Source organism: Hyla sarda, chromosome 2, assembly GCF_029499605.1.
Source record: "Hyla sarda isolate aHylSar1 chromosome 2, aHylSar1.hap1, whole genome shotgun sequence".
Taxonomy (NCBI): Eukaryota; Metazoa; Chordata; class Amphibia; order Anura; family Hylidae; genus Hyla; species Hyla sarda.
In genome coordinates this window covers 406990145-407011467 of record NC_079190.1, presented here as the reverse complement: position 1 = coordinate 407011467, position 21323 = coordinate 406990145, and the positions used below count along the sequence as shown (strand labels likewise).

Below are 21323 nucleotides of genomic sequence, written 5' to 3'. Positions count from 1 at the left end.
ATCAGTGCTGGATAAATGAATATATTTCTAATCAAATTTGAGGCAGAATATTCTTTTCTGTTAGGGTCTATTCACATGTACAGTATCCTGTGCATATTTGATGCACAGGATTTGAAAATGCAGATTTGAAGCTGTGTTCAATTAGTTTAAATTGAAATCTGCAGCTTCAAATTCTGTGGATCAAATATGCACAGGATACTGTTAGTGTTAATACCCCCTCAGGAGTTATTTTCTTTCCCATTTTCTCACTCCACCCCAAACCGCCTTGAGGACTACAAAACCTCGGAGTTTGCAAAAAGAAAACTAATAAATAATACATTTCCACATTGCAATACAGCAAAGGAACATCTATGGTACAACCGTACTGGGGTGTATTATTCGCAAATAAGTGAAATATATACACACTAAGCAGTTCTATGTTTTTTCTGGTTAAAGCTCAAAGGGGCAGTTAGTGTCTAAGCCCTAAAACAGTTACGCACTAGACAGTTACGCTTATTCCTGGTGCAACCTTTTTGGGACATATTATCCACAAATAAGTGAAATATATACTCATTCAGCAGTTACACGCTTATTCTGGTTAACCCCTTAAGGACCAGGCCATTTTACACCTTAGGACCAGAGCGTTTTTTGAACATCTGACCACTGTCACTTTAAACATTAATAATTCTGGAATGCTTTTAGTTATCATTCTGATTCTGAGATTATTTTTTCGTGACATATTCTACTTTAACATGGTGGAAAATTTTTGTGGTAACTTGCATCCATTCTTGGTGAAAAATCCCAAAATTTGATGAAAAAATAGAAAATTTAGCATTTTTCTAACTTTGAAGCTCTCTGCTTGTAAGGAAAATGGGTATTTATTATGTGTTAGTGTAGTGTAGTGTAGTGTTTTTAGAGTACATTCACACTGGCGAAGGTTTACAGTGAGTTACCTGCTAGGAGTTTGCGCTGCGGCGAAAAATTTGCCGCAGCTCATACTTGAAGCAGATAACTTACTGTAAGCCTGCCCGTGTGAATGTACCCTGTACGTCCACATGGGGGGGGGGGGGGGGGGCAAACCTCCAGCTGTTTCAAAACTACAACTCCCAGCATGTACTAACAGACCGTGCATGCTGGGAGTTGTACTTTTGCAACAGCTGGAGGCACACTAGTTGGATAACCTTCAGTTAGGTTCTGTTATCTAACTCAATATTTTCCAACCAGTGTGCCTCCAGCTGTTGCAAAACTACAACTCCCAGCATGTACTGATCACTGAAGGGCATTCTGGGAGATGTAGTATGCAACAGCTGGAGGGATCGCAACTACAACTCCCAGCATGCTGGGATTTGCAGTTTTGCAACATCTGGAGAGCTACAGTATAGAGACCACTGCAAACTGTGGCCCTCCAGATGCTGCAAAACTACAAATCTCAGCATGCCCAGACAGCAAACAGTTGTGTGGGCATGCTAGGAGTTGTAGTTTTGCAAGATCTGGAGGGCTATAGTTCAGAGACTACCATATAGTGGTCTCAAACTGTAGCCCTCCAGCTGTTGCAAAACTACAACTCCAAGCATGCCCAAACAGCTGTCTGGGCATGCTGGGAGTTGTAATTTTGCAACATCTGGAGTGCTACAGTATAGAGACCACTATATAGTGGTCTCGGACTGCAGCCCTCCAGATGTTGCTAGGCAACTTACCGGCTTCCGTCGGATCCAGGGAGCTTGCTGCACGACATCGCCGCCTGCCAATCTCCGACGCCAATCGTCGCCCGCAGCCTCCGCAGATCGGTAAGTGGACTCAGGCGCCGGTCCTCTTTCGTTTCCCCGTTCTGCCCCGCCTATTGTGGGTGGGCAGAACAGGGAAAACAAATGTTAACCCCCTGCCCCGGATCTGCTATTGGTGGTCGCGTCTGGACCACCAATAGCAGGGATAGGAGGGGTGGCACCCCTGCCACCTCACTCCTATATCTTCAGGGGGATTGTGGGTGTCTTATACACCCGCGATCCCCCTTATATTCCGGGTCACCGGGTCACCATAGACCCGTAATGACCCGAAATCCCGCAAATCGCAAGTGTGAATTCACTTGCGATTTGCGCCGATCGCCGACATGGGGGTGTCTGATGACCCCCCTGGACATTTGCGCGGGGTGCCTGCTGATAGATATCAGCAGTCACCCCGGTCCGGTCCCCGCCTGGCGCGGCGGGGACCGAAATTCCCACGGGAGTACAGGTACGCCCTTGGTCCTTAAGTACCAGGGAGCAAAGGCGTACCTGTACGCCCTTGGTCCTTAAGGGGTTAAAGGTCATAGGGGGCAGTTAGTGTAAAAGCACTAAAACACTTACGCACTAAATCGTTACGCTTATTTCTGGTGCAACCCTACTGGGGTGTATTATCCGCAGATAACTGAAATATATACGCACTCAGCAGTTCTACAAGTATGGTAGGAGCACAGAGGAGTGGCAGAGGCCTAAATTCATCAGGCAGAGGTCGCATCAGATTAGGGGTGTGTGGCAGCAGGAGTCGCAGCAAGAGGTCTGATCTCTCGGTATCAGCTAGTGGTTGTGTCTCGACCATTTACCCATCTGCCGTCATTGATTGGTTAACTCGGTCATCCACTTCATCACAAGTGACATCTGACACCCCCAGTCAACAGTCGGTGGGTTCCTCAGACACAACCCTCAGTTGGCATGGCCCGGGAGCAGTCCCTGTCCTCCAACTGCCTCTGTCCTATGCTGTTCCCTCCTAAGCCTTGTAATTTAGAAGGGTTCCTTTTGAGGAACTGAATGTACATGTAAAGTCGATAATGTAAAAAAAAAAAATTTGACCAGAAGATCCCAAGCACAGCTAATATGGATGATGAGCTTCCAGCCTACCAGCCTCCACCAATTACTCCATACTTGTCTACTCCACAATACTGCCTGCAGCCAGTGCCCACTATGACATATCTACAAGCTATTTCTAACATTGTCACTCCGTGTCAACCTAAAGTGATCTATCACCGACCGGTTCCTGTTTACATTGTGGAGACCGGAACACATCCGATTGGTAGGTGTCTGGTTGATTCTCCAAGTCCCGCAACATGTCCTTGATGCCATGAGAATGTAGTGACAAGCGATACCTTCCATTATGGACTTCTTACCTGGCTTTTATGTATAGCAATTATGTTTTTTGGGGCTCATGGCTGGATGCTGCTTAATTCCCTTCTGTATGAATGCTACGAAAGATGTGGATCATTTTTGCCCACTTTGTGAATGTCACCTCTTTAAGTACAAAAGGCTCTAACAAAAGTTCTCAAAAACTGAAGCCTGACTGAAACACGATAAAATGTTTTGGACACTTCCACATTATAAAAACAAACCTTACTTAGAGTCAAATAAGCATTTTAATTAACCCCTTAAGAACTCAGCCCATTTTCAGTTTAAGGACTCAAAACAATCTTCTTTTTCCCTCCTCATCTTCTAAAAATAATAACACGTTCATTTTTGCACCTACATTCCCATTTAAGGGCCTGTTTTTGCATCACCAATTGTACTTTGTAACGACATTACTTATATTATAATATAATCTGCGGCAAAACAAAATAAAATTATTTGTGTGCAAATTTTTAGGGCTTCTGGTTCTACGCAGTGCACTTTCCGATAAAAATGACACATTATCTTTATTCTGTAGGTCCATACGGTTGCAGAGATACCCAAAATAAGTATGTTTAACTTTTTTATTTTTGTGTGTATGGGCCTTATTTTTTGTGCCGTGGTCTGTAGTTTTTAAGGGGTTAAATGATTTAATGGCTATGGACACCTATGATGTTTTTGTAAGAATTTCTTCACATTAGTGTCACTTCTACAGCACTCTTCATATCCAAGCTATCTTACGAATCTCCTACATTCACACTTCAATCTAGACAGCTGTGTAGCTTATTTATGTAAATAAGTGTTTATTTATCTATTAGAATGTTAAATTATGATTACGGTATGAAATTTACAAATCACTTTTCATAAATTATAAAATGTCTTTAAACAAAGTCTGCAAACTACAAGGCTCTTATAACAGGGATCAGAGAAGTGCTAAACATTGTTACATGATGTGCATTACAGAACATGCAAGTGCAAAAAATTCAAACTTCAAAAAACAAAAATCTGTGATAAAAGAGCTATTAAAAAAAGAGGTAGTATTATATGTGTCAAGATCATTAAGGGTGGATTTAAAAGGGGGGGTAGATTAAGTTGTAGAAATTTCTGCAACAGTCTGTTCCATAAACCTGAGTGAGGTTGTTTAACAAGGGGAACTCTGAGATAATAATGTTTTGCCACCAGTTTGAAATTTTTTTTTTTCAGATTTGTAATTTTCTTCTGCTTAAAAATGTTAACACTTCCAGTACATGGAGCTGGAATTACCACGGCTGCTGGCACCAGACTTGCACTCCAATTGGTCCTCAAAAAAGGATTTAAAGTTTGCTCATTCCAATTACCAGGCACTGTCATTGTGCCGCCATGTGATCTCCTCATGCTGCTGGCACATTAAACTTGTTAATCTCTTCAAAATCTTCAAAATCTTCAAAAATCTTAAAAATTTTAAAATGTCTAATAGCGACGCCTTTCATTTCACTACCCCAGCACACTCCCTATGCATGTTACGGCAAGGCAAAGTGTTCTCACGGTCGTTTGAAGGAATTTGGGGGCCCCAAGCAAAATAGACATGGAGGCCCCCTCCCCATCCCCTATATTCTTCCTACTCCCCTCCTCTCTCCCTTTGTCCTTCTTACTCCCCCCTTCCTGTGTCCTTCTTGTTCCCCTCCCCATGTCCTTCTTACTCCCCCCTCCCCCTCCCTGTGTCCTTCTTATTCCCCTCCCCCGTGTCCTTCTTACTCCCCCCTCCCCCTGTCCTTCTTACTCCCCCCTCCCCTCCCTCTGTCCTTCTTACTCCCCCCCCCTCCCTATGTTTTTTTTTACTTCCACCTCTATGTTTTTTCCCCTCCCTACCCTACCTATATTCTCAGTTACCTCCTCTGGCTCCTTCCCTGGACCCTGTAGCGTGGCCAAGCTCCTCTACCTCCTGGCTGTTCCCAGCTGGACTGAAAGGAAGTGAGCACTCAGTGAACACTTCCTGTCAGTCCGGCCGGGAACAGGAAACTGAATCTCCTGTTTCTGTACTTCACGGTACCCGGCCGGACTGACAGCAAGGAGGAAGAGGAGCTCGGCCACATTACAGGGAAGGGGAGGAACTTGGGAGCTGACCAGGAGTGCTGCAGCTGCCTGAGGCTCTCTATAGAGCGCTCAGGTGGCTGCAGCCTTATAGGAAGCACAACAAGCACCGGCTCTGCTTGGGACCACAAGCCAGCTCGAAGCCCCAAACAATTGCTTGTTTTGCCTGTCCTTTAGCGACAGGCCTGAGTGTTCTACACCCCTATTGGGGATCTCTGTAGCCCAGAAATAGCGGTTTTAAATAGAAATTTGACGCAAATAAATTTGGATCGAACGAAATTTTTTTTAGAAAATTCGGCAAATTGGCCGAATTGAATTTTCGAAAAATTCGCTCATCTCTAAATCTCATCTCATGTCTGATCTGGACCCCTGTGAACTCCGCTCCTTGTCGGATGACTATAGACCACATCCGCCACGCCCCCTCCATTCATGTCTATGGGAGGAGGCGTGAGGGCTGTGTGCTAGCCGTCACGCCCCCTCCCATAGACATGAATTGAGGGGGCATGGCATGACGTCACAATCACGGAAGCCCCAGACTTCTGTGACCGTAAAACCGCAACACCAGCGTGGAACTCGCAGGGATCCCAGCAGCCAGACCCCCTCGATCAGATATGTTATCCCCTATACTTTGGATAGGGAATAACATGTCTAGGGGCGGAGTACCCCCTTAACTCAATAAAAATTGCTATAGCCCTTGGAAATTTTTATTGAAGCTCTGCTTTTGACAGTTGCAGCATTAGCATTGTATGGGGTGACTTCCGTCTTTCAGTGCTGAAGACAATGGCACTGCTTTAGTAGCTCTGTTGCCCCTTTATCAATACCACCCTACTACTTCCCAGAGTAAAATCATGTATTACTTACCCGGATGGGTGCCACTTTTCTGGAGATATACAATGTATTAGCATCCATTGCTAATATGTTAATCGCCTGAATTGCGCAATGGAGAAAGGACCCAGCATGCCCAGCATCCCTGCCTCCTTTTCCTCAGGTCCAATATGCCAGTGTGAGGTGTAGAACTGAGCCTTATGCAATTTTACGTTGGGGAAGGCAGAGTTGTGCAGGATGCATTTATGCACCTCCCTCAGTCCCATACACAGTTCCCTCCTCGCCTCTCCTTCAGGAGGACGTAGATTCTCACAGCCCCACTCATGGTTCCAGATTCTGACAGCTGTGAAAATCTACGTCCAGGGGTCTGTATTCACTGTGAGAATCCCTCTTCTCCTGAGGGAGGTGCACAGCCCCGCTCACACAGCCCCCTGGAAGTTGATTTTCACAATGGCTCCGTAAGTCATGCAACCACAAGTAGATTTTTACAGCCCCCTGGATGTAGATTTTCACAGCTTTGAAAATCTACGTCCAGGAGTGGGGCTGTGAAAATCTACGTCCTCCTAAGGGAGGTGCAGAGTTGCGTCCTGCACCGCTCTGCCATTCCCCTCCCCTCGCTGTATGTTCGGAAATTTCTGGACAGCTGAGGGGAGGAGTGGACACAAACTTGCATAGGACACACCTCACACTGGCCCATCATGAGACCAGAGGGAAAGGAGGCAGGGATGCTGGGTATGCCTTATACATTAGCATGGGCTAATACATTGTATATCTCTGGAATGGTGGCACCAATTCCGGTGATTAATACATGATTTTAATTTGATGCACCCACACACTATAACCTTGTGTATTGGCTTTGTGCTTGTAAACCAGCTGTTTGTTTCCCTTTAAAGAGGTTTTACTACAAAGATAAATAGGTCTAAATGGATGCATTATGATAAAATAAACATATTTCCAACGTGCATACATTTCTGAAAATGGACTTTTTAAGATATATATATTCTCTTTACTAATCCCGCATGTGCCTTCTTTGTTTTGCCCTGTTATCTTAGGTTATGACCATCTTAACCTGTTAACGACCAAGGATGTGTATACACGTCCTTGTGCCATTAACAGTGTATGGTGCGGCCTCCTGACTGATTCTTGTGGCTAAGGGGCGTCATTAATAGCTGCCATGCGACGATCGCCACGGGCAGCTATTAACCCTTTAGATTGCAGCTGTCGAAGCTGACAGTGGCATCTAAAGGGGCCTTTAAACAGTCCCTAGTGGTCCAGTGTGGTGGGGTGGATTATCCCCTCTGCAATGCGATCTCGGGGGAGCGATCCACTTCTGAGGTGGCAGGAGGGCTTAACTCTTATCCTGTTGCTTCGACGGCTCCATAATTGATAGTGTGACATTCATCGGAGAGGACAGGAGGTGGATCCGCTGGGCACCGCGTGGCAGGTGTAGAGAGCCAAACCAGGGAGAGGAATCTAAGACGCCGCTGGTCTTCACCAGAGCCCGCCGCAAAGCAGAATGGACTTGCTGCGGCATGCGACGTCCAGATCGCTTCCGCTGGCACGACTCGACCACGCGGGCAGCCTAGGTGGAACTTGGCACAGAGAGGAGTCGCCGGGAGGTAGGAAGCGGGCAACCGGCCGGGCAGGTGGTAAGTCGTGGTCAGGGTCAGCCTAAGGTCTGAGGCAGGAGACAGGGTGCGTAGTCAGGGACGTAACAGTAGGTCAAGGGCTGGCGGCACAGGTACGAAGTCAGGGACGTAGCTATAGGTCAGGTAGCACAGGTAGTCAGAACAGAAGTAGTACGCTTTCTCTAGGGCAATAGCACAAAGATCCGGCAGGGAACATGTGAAATAACATGCTTAAATAAGGTGGGACCACCCAGGTGACAAATGAAATGCGCACTGCCCCTTTAAATCTCACAGAGTGGTGCGCGGCGCCCTGGGGGAGAAACGCGCGTGCACCAGCACTGCAGGAGGGTACACGGGAGACGCGCCGAGACAAGCCCAAGGACGCGGCTCCCGTGCGAGCGGGGCGCGGGTGACCCAGGGAGAACCACCAAAGGAGGAAGGTAAGCGGCGGGGAGGTGAACGCCGAAGCACGGGCACACAGGAGCGGGGGAGAAGCCGCAGGCGGCCCCGCGCAGGGCACCGGGACACGGCGCCGGCCGTGACAGATAGAGGCTGGCTGGACCAGGCTTTATCAATAGAGCGAAAAGCACACAAATCAATGTAGTTCTATGGAACTACATTGATCTGTAAGAGGAATCTAATGATTCCTACTAAAAGTGTAAAAAAAAAAGTTTAATAAAAGTTTAAAAAACACCCATTAATCCTTTCCATATTAAAAGTTTAAATCACCCCCCATTTCCCAAATTTCATATAAAAAGTATGTAAACATAATAAAAATAAACATATATGGTATTGCAGCATGCGTAAATGTCCGAACTATAAAAATATAATGTTTATAAAACTGGAGGGTCAATGGCATTTACATAAAAAAAAAAATACCAAAGTCCAAAATTGCGTAAAAAATTAGCCATCACACATCCCCGTATAGGGAAAAATAAAAAAGTTATCAGGGTCAGAAGAGGACATTTCTAAATATACAAATTTTCAAGCAAAAAGTAATAATTTTTTAACAGAAGTAAAACAAAATCAAACCTATATAAGTTGTGTATCCTTTTAATCGTATGGACCTACAGAATCAAGATAAGTCATTTTTACTGAAAAGTCCTCTGCATAGAATTGGAAGCCCCCAAAAGATACAAAATGACATTTAATTTTAAAATTTTGCTCCACAAATATTTTTTTTCTGTTTTTTTCCGTAGACTTTGTGGTGAAGCTATGGATGTCATTACAAAGTAAAATTGTTGGCGCAAAAACAAGACCTCATATGGGTCAGTAGGTGGGAAATTGAAAGCGTTATGATTTTTAAAAGGTGAGGGGGAAAAAACGAAAGTGCAAAAATGAAAAAAACCCGTGGTCCTTAAGGGGTTAAGGCATCATCTGAGACGGTCAAGCAGCTAGTACTGTGTACTAGGTCTAGGGGGACAAACTCTTTCTTTCAAGAAATCGCTATTGCACTTTTCGCCATTAAAAATAAAAAAAAAGGCAAACCTTTCTTTGAACATGCTTGAACACACTAGAAATCTTTTCATTTAACAAAGCTTAAGTAGGAGATAGGATGATATTAACTTATGTAAGACAGTATAGCATATTGATTTTCCACCTCCAAAAATTACTTAACTTTAGGGCATTCCTACTATACATGGAAGGGTGTACCATGTACACCATGGTTCCAGAAGCATAAGGGGGAATTTGTAGGGATTAATTTTACCCTTAGATGCAGAACAATGTGCCATCTAAGATTGGCTTCCACTAAAAACATATTATTGGATAATTTTGTAGTCCACACTAAAAGTGGCAGGCCAGAAACATGAGGGGAGCGCAGTAAACTCAAGGCGGGAGTAGGAGAGTCACAGGAGGGTAACAAGCTCCGGTTCTAAGGACCGTGCCCTACTGGCAGTTGAGAGGGGAAGCATGTCTGAACACCTCTCTTCTTGGGGGGGCTTTTTAGACATTAAAGATGCCAGGCAATATCCCAGGGTAGAAGCCAGGGGTCTCAAACTGGTGGTCCTCCAGATGTTTCAAAACGTTAAAACCCAGAATGCCTGAACAGCCGTTGGCTGCAGCTAATGGCAGTTGGCTGCAGCCAGTGGTTGTCTAGGCATACTGGGAGTTAAAAGTTTGCAACACCTGGAGGGCCACAGTTTGAGACCCCTGGTCGAAGCAGACAGGTGCAGTTGGCAAAATCTCCACATATAGCTGCAGGCGGCTCACATGAGTGTAGAGCGAATATTAACATGTCTGCTGGGAATGCCATGAGAAACGCCTTCATTTCTAGATATATTTAAAAATGATGCATGGGACAACAGCTGCTTCAGAATTGGGTAGGTGGGCTGAAGCTGGTATATAATTTTATCAAATGCCACAATAGTATAAATGTTCAGAATGCAGTGAGATTATGGGGGTCCCAGCGGCTGCCCATCGCCCCCCCCCCCCACGATCAGACATCTTATCCTCTCTCCTTTGGGGCAGAGTACCCCTGTAAGATTGAATATAGCTGTTCAGCCCTAACCTGCCCTAAAATCAGATAACCATTAGAACACCAATATGAAAGAGGTTGTATGTCATGAGACGACACTTAGAACCAATTCTTTCAGGATGTAAATTAATAGGAAGGGACAGTACCAACACAATTTTATCTTACATGTGCTTACAAATTGTTTCTACAGCATTACACATTATTGCAAACCTAGAATGTACTTCATGTCTGTCTATCTATCACACAAAACAGCTACATAAAATCTAAAAATTTAAACACTGGTGACATCTACTGGATATTTTCTTTGAAACATCTGAAGGATTCTATCCATTTGTTTTATTACCAGACAGACACGTTACAATATTTAAATTTATGTTTCAGTACAAAAAAATGCATGAAAGGATAAAATGTACTACTAATATTCATAGAGAATTAACACAATAAACCACTCATTTGTAATAAATTGCAGTCAGTTCCATAAGAAAATTACATTTATCCCTACTTCCTTCCCAGTATTGCATCATATATCTTTCCAGTTGCTTTGACTTCAATGTCCCTGAAGCCAGAGTCTGTAAGGAGCTTCGTATATTCAGATGGCGTCCGTTCCTTGCCTTCTGTCTGGACCAACATGTTCAGTGAGAACAGCTGGGAAATTACTGGGCCACTTTTGTCTTCATTTAAAAGGGCTTCAACAATCAGCACTCCACCTCCTTACCAAGAGAAACACAGTGTCAGTCATTAGAAATATTTGACATTTCTGATTTTCTTCTCTGGGTCTGACAATAAATCACTTTAAATGTATTAAAGGGAATCTATCATCAGCATCACTGCACTAACCTATAGGTATACTGTAGACCTGCAGTGCTGGTGATGCTGATGACAATGGAACCATTTGCTGATCCATGGCTGATGACAGATTCCCTTTAAATGGGCACTGTCAGATCCAAAAACCTTTTATATGTTGTTAATGATGAAAATTAAAGACCCTTTGTAATATGGTTGTTTACATTTTTTTTTTATTTAATAAAGAAAATGGCTCCAGAAAACATCAGGTAAGAGAGAAGTCAGCTCACCTCCCATAACACCTCTCTGCACGGACCCGTACTGGCTTGGTATGTGTAGAATCAAGAAAGAAGAGGAAGATCCAGAATTCAGGTAAAATCTCAAGCTTTACTGAAATCTTTTATAAGCAGAATTCACTCCATAGTGCACCGAACAAAGTTATCTGGATGCGTTTCAAGGGGACCACCGCTCTTTATCGCAGACATCTGTGATAAAGAGCGGTAATCTGCTCGAAACACGTTGACCTTGTTCTGTGCACTATGGAGTGAATTCTGCTTTTAAAAGATTTCAATAAAGCTGGAGATTTTACCTGAACGCTGGATCATCCTCTTCTCTCCAGAAAACATACCTACTGGGACACAAACCAGTCCTGCAGCATCATCAGCTTGTCCATGAGTCATAGACAAGAGATGACTCATGGACAAGGCTACATGAGCAGACACACCAATCACCTCCCACCACCATAAGTGTGGGACATGTCCCCACTGTGAGCTAATAAAAAGAGGTGATAGAAGCATAAAATATAGAAATATAGCTGATAGAAGCATAAAAAAAAGATGTACATGGACAGGATTAGGTACTGCGTAGCATATTTTTGTTTGTGGGATCTAACAGGTACGCTTTAAGCTATGTATAATAGTATTCTTAATAAAATATACCCATTATTATCTAAAGATAACAACTGTAAGCTTTGTGCTTTTGAGCATAGGGGATAACTTTCATGTCTCTCAATGTGAGCTTACCAAATCTATGGACTTTCTGTGCATTGCATACAGTACATACGCTTATAGTGTTTCATGCAAGGGGTGCAGTTCAGTGCTGTACAGTGTACAGCACATATGCTTATGGTGTTATGTGCAGTAGGTACAGTTACAGTACAGTATGCAGTACATATGCTCACAGTGGCATATGCAGTAGGTACAGTTACAGTGTAGTATGTAATACATACGCTCATAGTATCATACACAGTACATACAGTTATTGTTGTACACAGTACGCACGATCATAGTGTCATATGCAGCAGGTATGGCCAGTGTTGGATACAGTACATGCGCTCTTAGGGTCATATGCAGTAGGTAGAGTTACAGCATGGCATGCAGTACACACGCTCACAGTGCTATGTGCAGTGGGTACGGTCACATCATTGTATAACAGTAGATACGCTCATAGTGTCATATACTGCAGGCACGGTCAGTATTGTATATAGTACATACGCTCATTGCGTCACATACAACAAGTACAGTCATAGGGTTGAACGCTCATACCACTAGCACCACTTAGGTGCTCATCGTTGCCGTATTGCACTCACATGTGCCTTCCATTTCATACGCTCGTGTAGCTATATGGGACGTACGCACATAATTGTTGTGTCTAGCTTCATATTGTGTTATCGTACACATGCTCATAGCTCATACTGTTCATACACGCATAGCTTCACACGGTGTACACTACACATATGTTCATAGCTTCATACTGTTGAGATGTTCATTGCTTGTACGGTACAGTCACAAACCACAAACTCTGCACATACGTCTGGGCCATTACACTTACACACGTTGTGTTTTCACTGAACATACGCTTGTAGCATTCTACGGTACATACGCTTGTAGTATTGGTTATTACGTTGTGTTTCCCGGTATATAGCAAACTGCTGTATATTGTTTTACACTAACATACCTATAGAATATAAGCACATTTTACAGCATTCTCCAGTCACACTGTGTATAGGCTCATAGCACGCATGTTGTATATTCACTAAGTTAGTTGGTGTTATGCATGACCATAGTTATTATAACACTTGTCCTTAGCGTACTGTATAGTAGTAATCAATGTCATGTTGTTACATTCCATTACTCGCGTACACTGCTACAAGTCAGCATATACGAGACGGCTTCTTATCATCTTCATCCACATAGTGTTGTCACAAGCTCTCACTACCATAGATAACATACCATGCACACATTAGTTTCACTACGCTTATTTTGCTCTGCACTACAGCTGATGTACCAGCTATTGGTTACCGTAGCTGACATGATTCACATACGTTACCATAGTAACTGCACATAGTCACAGTTTAAGTGTCCGTATCTCGTCATACACTCACTAGTTACCTTTCAACTTGTCCAAGGGCATGCACAATAGTCATTGTCACTGACATATTCTTATGCATAATGACATGTCTTCAAAATAACAATGTCACGACACATAGGTGGTTGTCATACCTGCCACGTCTGCAAGAGGAGACACTGCTTAGTAGTTGTTACTGACATGTCTTCAGAGCAACAACCTCACGATTCATAGGTGGTTTTGTATACCCGTCATGCCTGCCACGCCTGCAGGGGGATGCACTGCATAGTTGTTACTGACACGTCTTCAGAGTAACATCATGACACATAGGTAGTTGTATACCCGTCATGCCTGTCACGTCCGCAGGGGGATGCACTGCATAGTTGTTACTGACACGTCTTCAGAGCAACTACATCATGACACATAGGTAGTTGTAGACCCGTCATGCCTGCCACGTCTGCAGGGGGATGCAATACTTAGTTGTTGTTACTGACACGTTGTTACGCCGAGCGCTCCGGGTCCCCGCTCCTCCCCGGAGCGCTCGCTTCACTCCCTCCGCTGCAGCGCTCCGGTCACGTCCTCTGACCCGGGGCGCTGCGATCCTGCTGCCAGCCGGGATGCGATTCGCGATGCGGGTAGCGCCCGCTCGCGATGCGCACCCCGGCTCCCCTACCTGACTCGCTCCCCGTCTGTTCTGTCCCGGCGCGCGCGGCCCCGCTCCCTAGGGCGCGCGCGCGCCGGGTCTCTGCGATTTAAAGGGCCACTGCGCCGCTGATTGGCGCAGTGGTTCCAATTAGGGTTTTCACCTGTGCACTTCCCTATATTACCTCACTTCCCTTGCACTCCCTTGCCGGATCTTGTTGCCTTAGTGCCAGTGAAAGCGTTCCTTGTGTGTTCCTTGCCTGTGTTTCCAGACCTTCTGCCGTTGCCCCTGACTACGATCCTTGCTGCCTGCCCCGACCTTCTGCTACGTCCGACCTTGCTTCTGCCTACTCCCTTGTACCGCGCCTATCTTCAGCAGCCAGAGAGGTGAGCCGTTGCTAGTGGATACGACCTGGTCACTACCGCCGCAGCAAGACCATCCCGCTTTGCGGCGGGCTCTGGTGAAAACCAGTAGTGGCTTAGAACCGGTCCACTAGCACGGTCCACGCCAATCCCTCTCTGGCACAGAGGGTCCACTACCTGCCAGCCGGCATCGTGACAGTAGATCCGGCCATGGATCCCGCTGAAGTTCCTCTGCCAGTTGTCGCTGACCTCACCACGGTGGTCGCCCAGCAGTCACAACAGATAGCGCAACAAGGCCAACAGCTGTCTCAACTGACCGTTATGCTACAACAGTTGCTACCACAGCTTCAGCAGTCATCTCCTCCGCCAGCTCCTGCACCTCCTCCGCAGCGAGTGGCCGCTCCTGGGATACGCTTATCCTTGCCGGATAAATTTGATGGGGACTCTAAGTTTTGCCGTGGCTTTCTTTCCCAATGTTCCCTGCATCTGGAGATGATGTCGGACCTGTTTCCCACTGAAAGGTCTAAGGTGGCTTTCGTAGTCAGTCTTCTGTCCGGAAAAGCCCTGTCATGGGCCACACCGCTCTGGGACCGCAATGACCCCGTCACTGCCTCTGTACACTCCTTCTTCTCGGAAATCCGAAGTGTCTTTGAGGAACCTGCCCGAGCCTCTTCTGCTGAGACTGCCCTGTTGAACCTGGTCCAGGGTAATTCTTCCGTTGGCGAGTATGCCGTACAATTCCGTACACTTGCTTCAGAATTGTCCTGGAATAATGAGGCCCTCTGCGCGACCTTCAAAAAAGGCCTATCCAGCAACATTAAAGATGTTCTGGCCGCACGAGAAATTCCTGCTAATCTACATGAACTTATTCACCTAGCCACTCGCATTGACATGCGTTTTTCTGAAAGGCGTCAGGAACTCCGCCAAGATATGGACTCTGTTCGCACGAGGCGTTTCGTCTCCTCGGCTCCTCTCTCCTCTGGTCCCCTGCAATCTGTTCCTGTGCCTCCCGCCGTGGAGGCTATGCAGGTCGACCGGTCTCGCCTGACACCTCAAGAGAGGACACGACGCCGTATGGAGAACCTCTGCCTGTACTGTGCTAGTACCGAACACTTCCTGAGGGATTGTCCTATCCGTCCTCCCCGCCTGGAAAGACGTACGCTGACTCCGCACAAGGGTGAGACAGTCCTTGATGTCTACTCTGCTTCTCCACGTCTTACTGTGCCTGTGCGGATGTCTGCCTCTGCCTTCTCCTTCTCTACAGTGGCCTTCTTGGACTCTGGATCTGCAGGAAATTTTATTTTGGCCTCTCTCGTCAACAGGTTCAACATCCCAGTGACCAGTCTCGCCAGACCCCTCTACATCAATTGTGTAAATAATGAAAGATTGGACTGTACCATACGTTTCCGCACGGAGCCCCTTCTTATGAGCATCGGATCTCATCATGAGAGGATTGAACTTTTGGTCCTCCCCAATTGCACCTCGGAGATTCTCCTTGGACTTCCCTGGCTTCAACTTCATTCCCCAACCCTGGATTGGTCCACTGGGGAGATCAAGAGTTGGGGGTCCTCTTGTTCCAAGAACTGTCTAAAACCGGTTCCCAGTAACCCTTGCCGTAACTCTGTGGTTCCTCCAGTAACCGGTCTCCCTAAGGCCTATATGGACTTCGCGGATGTTTTCTGCAAAAAACAAGCTGAGACTCTACCTCCTCACAGGCCTTATGATTGCCCTATCGACCTCCTCCCGGGTACTACTCCACCCCGGGGCAGAATTTATCCTCTCTCTGCCCCAGAGACTCTTGCCATGTCCGAATACGTCCAGGAGAATCTAAAAAAGGGCTTTATCCGTAAATCCTCCTCTCCTGCCGGAGCCGGATTTTTCTTTGTGTCCAAAAAAGATGGCTCCCTACGTCCTTGCATTGACTACCGCGGTCTTAATAAAATCACGGTTAAGAACCGCTACCCCTTACCCCTCATCTCTGAACTCTTTGATCGCCTCCAAGGTGCCCACATCTTCACTAAATTGGACTTAAGAGGCGCCTATAACCTCATCCGCATCAGAGAGGGGGACGAGTGGAAAACGGCATTTAACACCAGAGATGGACACTTTGAGTATCTGGTCATGCCCTTTGGACTGTGCAATGCCCCTGCCGTCTTCCAAGACTTTGTCAATGAAATTTTTCGTGATCTGTTATACTCCTGTGTTGTGGTATATCTGGACGATATCCTAATTTTTTCTGCCAATCTAGAAGAACACCGCCAGCATGTCCGTATGGTTCTTCAGAGACTTCGTGACAACCAACTCTATGCCAAAATTGAGAAATGTCTGTTTGAATGCCAATCTCTTCCTTTTTTAGGATATTTGGTCTCTGGCCAGGGACTACAGATGGATCCAGACAAACTCTCTGCCGTCTTAAATTGGCCACGCCCCTCCGGACTCCGTGCTATCCAACGCTTTTTGGGGTTCGCCAATTATTACAGGCAATTTATTCCACATTTTTCTACCATTGTGGCTCCTATCGTGGCTTTAACCAAGAAAAATGCTGATCCCAAGTCCTGGCCTCCTCAAGCAGAAGACTCCTTTAAACGACTCAAGTCTGCCTTTTCTTCGGCTCCCGTGCTCTCCAGACCTGACCCTTCCAAACCCTTCCTATTGGAGGTTGATGCCTCCTCAGTAGGAGCTGGAGCTGTTCTTCTACAAAAAAATCCTTCCGGGCATGCTGTCACTTGTGGTTTTTTCTCTAGGACCTTCTCTCCAGCGGAGAGGAACTACTCCATCGGGGATCGAGAGCTTCTAGCCATTAAATTAGCACTTGAGGAATGGAGGCATCTGCTGGAGGGATCAAGATTTCCTGTTATTATCTACACCGACCACAAGAACCTCTCCTACCTCCAGTCGGCCCAACGGCTGAATCCTCGCCAGGCCCGGTGGTCTCTGTTCTTTGCCCGATTTAATTTTGAGATTCACTTTCGTCCTGCCGATAAGAACATTAGGGCCGATGCTCTCTCTCGTTCCTCGGATGCCTCAGAAGTTGATCTCCCTCCGCAACACATCATTCCACCTGACTGCCTGATCTCCACTTCTCCTGCCTCCATCAGGCAGACTCCTCCAGGAAAGACCTTTGTTTCTCCACGCCAACGCCTCGGAATCCTCAAATGGGGTCACTCCTCCCATCTCGCAGGTCATGCGGGCATCAAGAAATCTGTGCAACTCATCTCCCGCTTCTATTGGTGGCCGACTCTGGAGACGGATGTTGGGGACTTTGTGCGAGCCTGCACTATCTGTGCCCGGGATAAGACTCCTCGCCAGAAGCCCGCTGGTTTTCTTCATCCTCTGCCTGTCCCCGAACAGCCTTGGTCTCTGATTGGTATGGATTTTATTACTGATTTACCCCCTTCCCGTGGCAACACCGTTATTTGGGTGGTCGTTGATCGATTCTCCAAAATGGCACATTTCATCCCTCTTCCTGGTCTTCCTTCTGCGCCTCAGTTGGCTAAACAATTTTTTGTACACATTTTTCGTCTTCACGGGTTGCCTACGCAGATTGTCTCGGATAGAGGGGTCCAATTCGTGTCTAAATTCTGGAGGGCTCTCTGTAAACAACTCAAGATTAAATTAAATTTTTCCTCTGCATATCATCCCCAGTCCAATGGACAAGTAGAAAGAATTAACCAGATCCTGGGTGATTATTTGCGACATTTTGTTTCCTCCCGCCAGGATGACTGGGCAGATCTCCTTCCATGGGCCGAATTTTCGTATAACTTCAGGGTCTCTGAATCTTCCTCCAAATCCCCATTTTTCGTGGTGTACGGCCGTCACCCTCTTCCCCCCCTCCCTACCCCCTTGCCCTCTGGTCTGCCCGCTGTGGATGAAATTTCTCGTGACCTTTCCATTATATGGAGAGAGACCCAAAATTCTCTCTTACAGGCTTCTTCACGCATGAAGAGGTTCGCGGATAAGAAAAGAAGAGCTCCCCCCGTTTTTTCCCCTGGAGACAAGGTATGGCTCTCCGCTAAATATGTCCGCTTCCGTGTCCCTAGCTACAAGTTGGGACCACGCTATCTTGGTCCTTTCAAAATTTTGTGTCAAATTAATCCTGTCTCTTATAAACTTCTTCTTCCTCCTTCTCTTCGTATCCCTAATGCCTTTCACGTCTCTCTTCTCAAACCACTCATCCTCAACCGTTTTTCTCCCAAATCTGTTCCTCCCACTCCTGTTTCCGGCTCCTCGGACGTCTTCTCGGTCAAGGAAATTTTGGCTGCCAAAAAGGTCAGAGGGAAAAATTTTTTTTTAGTAGACTGGGAGGGTTGTGGTCCTGAAGAGAGATCCTGGGAACCTGAGGACAACATCCTTGACAAAAGTCTGCTCCTCAGGTTCTCAGGCTCCAAGAAGAGGGGGAGACCCAAGGGGGGGGGTACTGTTACGCCGAGCGCTCCGGGTCCCCGCTCCTCCCCGGAGCGCTCGCTTCACTCCCTCCGCTGCAGCGCTCCGGTCACGTCCTCTGACCCGGGGCGCTGCGATCCTGCTGCCAGCCGGGATGCGATTCGCGATGCGGGTAGCGCCCGCTCGCGATGCGCACCCCGGCTCCCCTACCTGACTCGCTCCCCGTCTGTTCTGTCCCGGCGCGCGCGGCCCCGCTCCCTAGGGCGCGCGCGCGCCGGGTCTCTGCGATTTAAAGGGCCACTGCGCCGCTGATTGGCGCAGTGGTTCCAATTAGGGTTTTCACCTGTGCACTTCCCTATATTACCTCACTTCCCTTGCACTCCCTTGCCGGATCTTGTTGCCTTAGTGCCAGTGAAAGCGTTCCTTGTGTGTTCCTTGCCTGTGTTTCCAGACCTTCTGCCGTTGCCCCTGACTACGATCCTTGCTGCCTGCCCCGACCTTCTGCTACGTCCGACCTTGCTTCTGCCTACTCCCTTGTACCGCGCCTATCTTCAGCAGCCAGAGAGGTGAGCCGTTGCTAGTGGATACGACCTGGTCACTACCGCCGCAGCAAGACCATCCCGCTTTGCGGCGGGCTCTGGTGAAAACCAGTAGTGGCTTAGAACCGGTCCACTAGCACGGTCCACGCCAATCCCTCTCTGGCACAGAGGGTCCACTACCTGCCAGCCGGCATCGTGACACACGTCTTCAGAGCAATGACACCATGATACTTAGGGGTTCCACACCATCATCTCCTGCCACGTCTGCAGGGGATTGACAGCATAGTCAAGGTCTCCCTTACATGAGTAATAGAGTTTATAAATTTCACGACGCACAAGTGGTCATTGTCTCGATTCAACCTGTCTTGTCCACGCATGTCAGCATCACACAAACATCTGTCACATCCACAGACACAAGGGTTACTCAAGACCTGTCACACCTACAGGCACGAGGTTCGAATTAGGTTTGTCTCGTCACAGACAAAACGTCTATGCAAAGACCTGTCACATCTACAGGCATGAGGGCGTTTAAACGTCAAAATCTACCGAGGGTCTGTCACATAGTTAGGTTGTGCGTCACAAACTAACAGTGACATTTTTGCCACTTATTTAGCAGGGAGTGGAGGACACGTCATGCCTGACAAGCTTTATTGGTTTCCCCTTTCTGCAATGGCACAGTAAGTATGTCAACATGCATGAGTCAGCTAGTACGTAGTCAGGTCCCGTTTCCAGTGTCGGGCCATTCGTAGTAGGCATGACTACCATGGCTTCGCAGCATCAAGCACTGCCTCTTGTGGTTGCTAGCCAGCAGGCATAACTCTCTTTGTTTCTCTAGTTCAGTTTGTACAGTTAGGGGAGATAGATATGACTAGTGTGTGGCTTTGGTCATCATGGTTAGGAATAATGTAATTAATTCTACTTCTTGATTTTTTGCCCTCATACGCGGTTTTGGGCACAACTCAAACGCTTCGTTAGTCTATCTCATTTATTATAGGTGTACAGGTTTGTATGTAAGGTGCAGTCTCAAGTAGGAAAGAACTTCAACCGCTTGGTAAGTCAATGTGTGTTCATGTATAATCTGTATTCAAATGTTGTAACCACGAGCACGAATGTAAGCCCTGAGCACAAGTGGGAAGCCTGTTAAGGATGAATTTGTGCGAGGGGGCGTGAATTCCCACGCCCCCCGCACCTCTAGGCGGAGCCATGATGGAGGCACAACTATAAAACGCCCCACCACCATGCAGGCGGGGCGTACGAGTCATTTTCGGAAGCCTCCCAACCAGCCCTTATTTTTAACATTTCACTATAGGGCATGCCCTCTATAGGAGTGCGCTCATACATGGTTTTGGGCACAACTCAACCGCTTCATTAGTCTTTCTCATTTATTATAGGTGTACAGGTTTGTATGTAAGGCGCAGTCTCAAGTATGAAAGAACTTCAACCAATGTTGCAACCACGAGCACGAATGTAAGCCCTGAGCAGAAATTCCTTTTAAAACCTGAGCTTGAAATTGTAACTATTCAATCATTTTCCTACAGATTATAAACTCACCAGATCTACAAGACTGGTAAATCTTTCTTAGCAGTGCGATGCATTTTTCTTCTGTCCAGTCATGAATAATCCTGGCCAAAATAAATAGGTCTGCCTCCGGAATAGGGTCATTAAAGAAGTCACCTTTAAAAAAGAAGCAAAGACATTGTCAGTTTCAAAATACAGACAACATAGGTATAGATGAACCCCTTTTTGTTCCATGATGTGAATGTACATCATGGTGACCCGCACCCAAAGTGGCATGACGTACATTTACATCACACAGTGTGATCTTTATAAAAAGTAAGCGCAGAAGCTGTAGATGGGACCCACTGCTTATGATGACGTGACTAATGCTAATGACTGCATCTAAAGGCTAAATTGATAGTTGCTGATGGGTTTTGGGCTCTTATTGGAACCCTGCAGCATGATTGCTGGGGTCTGATGAGTCAGGATGGCAGCCTAAGGTCTCTTTCTTACCTCTGTGCAGTGGATTGTTGCTCTTCTGATAGAGTCTGCCTCAGACAGACTGGATCAGTCAAGTGCCTATATAACTGAATCACTGAGCAATGTTATGCTATGGAATACCATTGCACAGAAAAAAAATATATAATATATATATATATAT

General features: G+C 46.5%; 1 protein-coding gene across 6 annotated transcripts in view; it reads right to left on the bottom strand.

The window, feature by feature from the left end:
• Positions 1-10066: 10066 nt before the first annotated feature.
• Positions 10067-21323, bottom strand: part of LOC130356822 (acetylserotonin O-methyltransferase-like) — a 77644-nt gene continuing 66387 nt past the window's right edge. For 3 of the 6 annotated variants that reach the window (XM_056558806.1, XM_056558811.1, XM_056558807.1), the window contains 2 exons: positions 20717-20839; positions 10067-10819 (listed from right to left, as the gene is read on the bottom strand). In XM_056558806.1, the coding sequence (XP_056414781.1) occupies positions 10608-10819; positions 20717-20839 (335 nt within the window). In that variant the 3' untranslated portion in view covers positions 10067-10607. The remainder of the gene's footprint in view (positions 10820-20716; positions 20840-21323) is intronic. The other 3 variants (XM_056558810.1, XM_056558809.1, XM_056558808.1) reach the window with 2 other exon arrangements.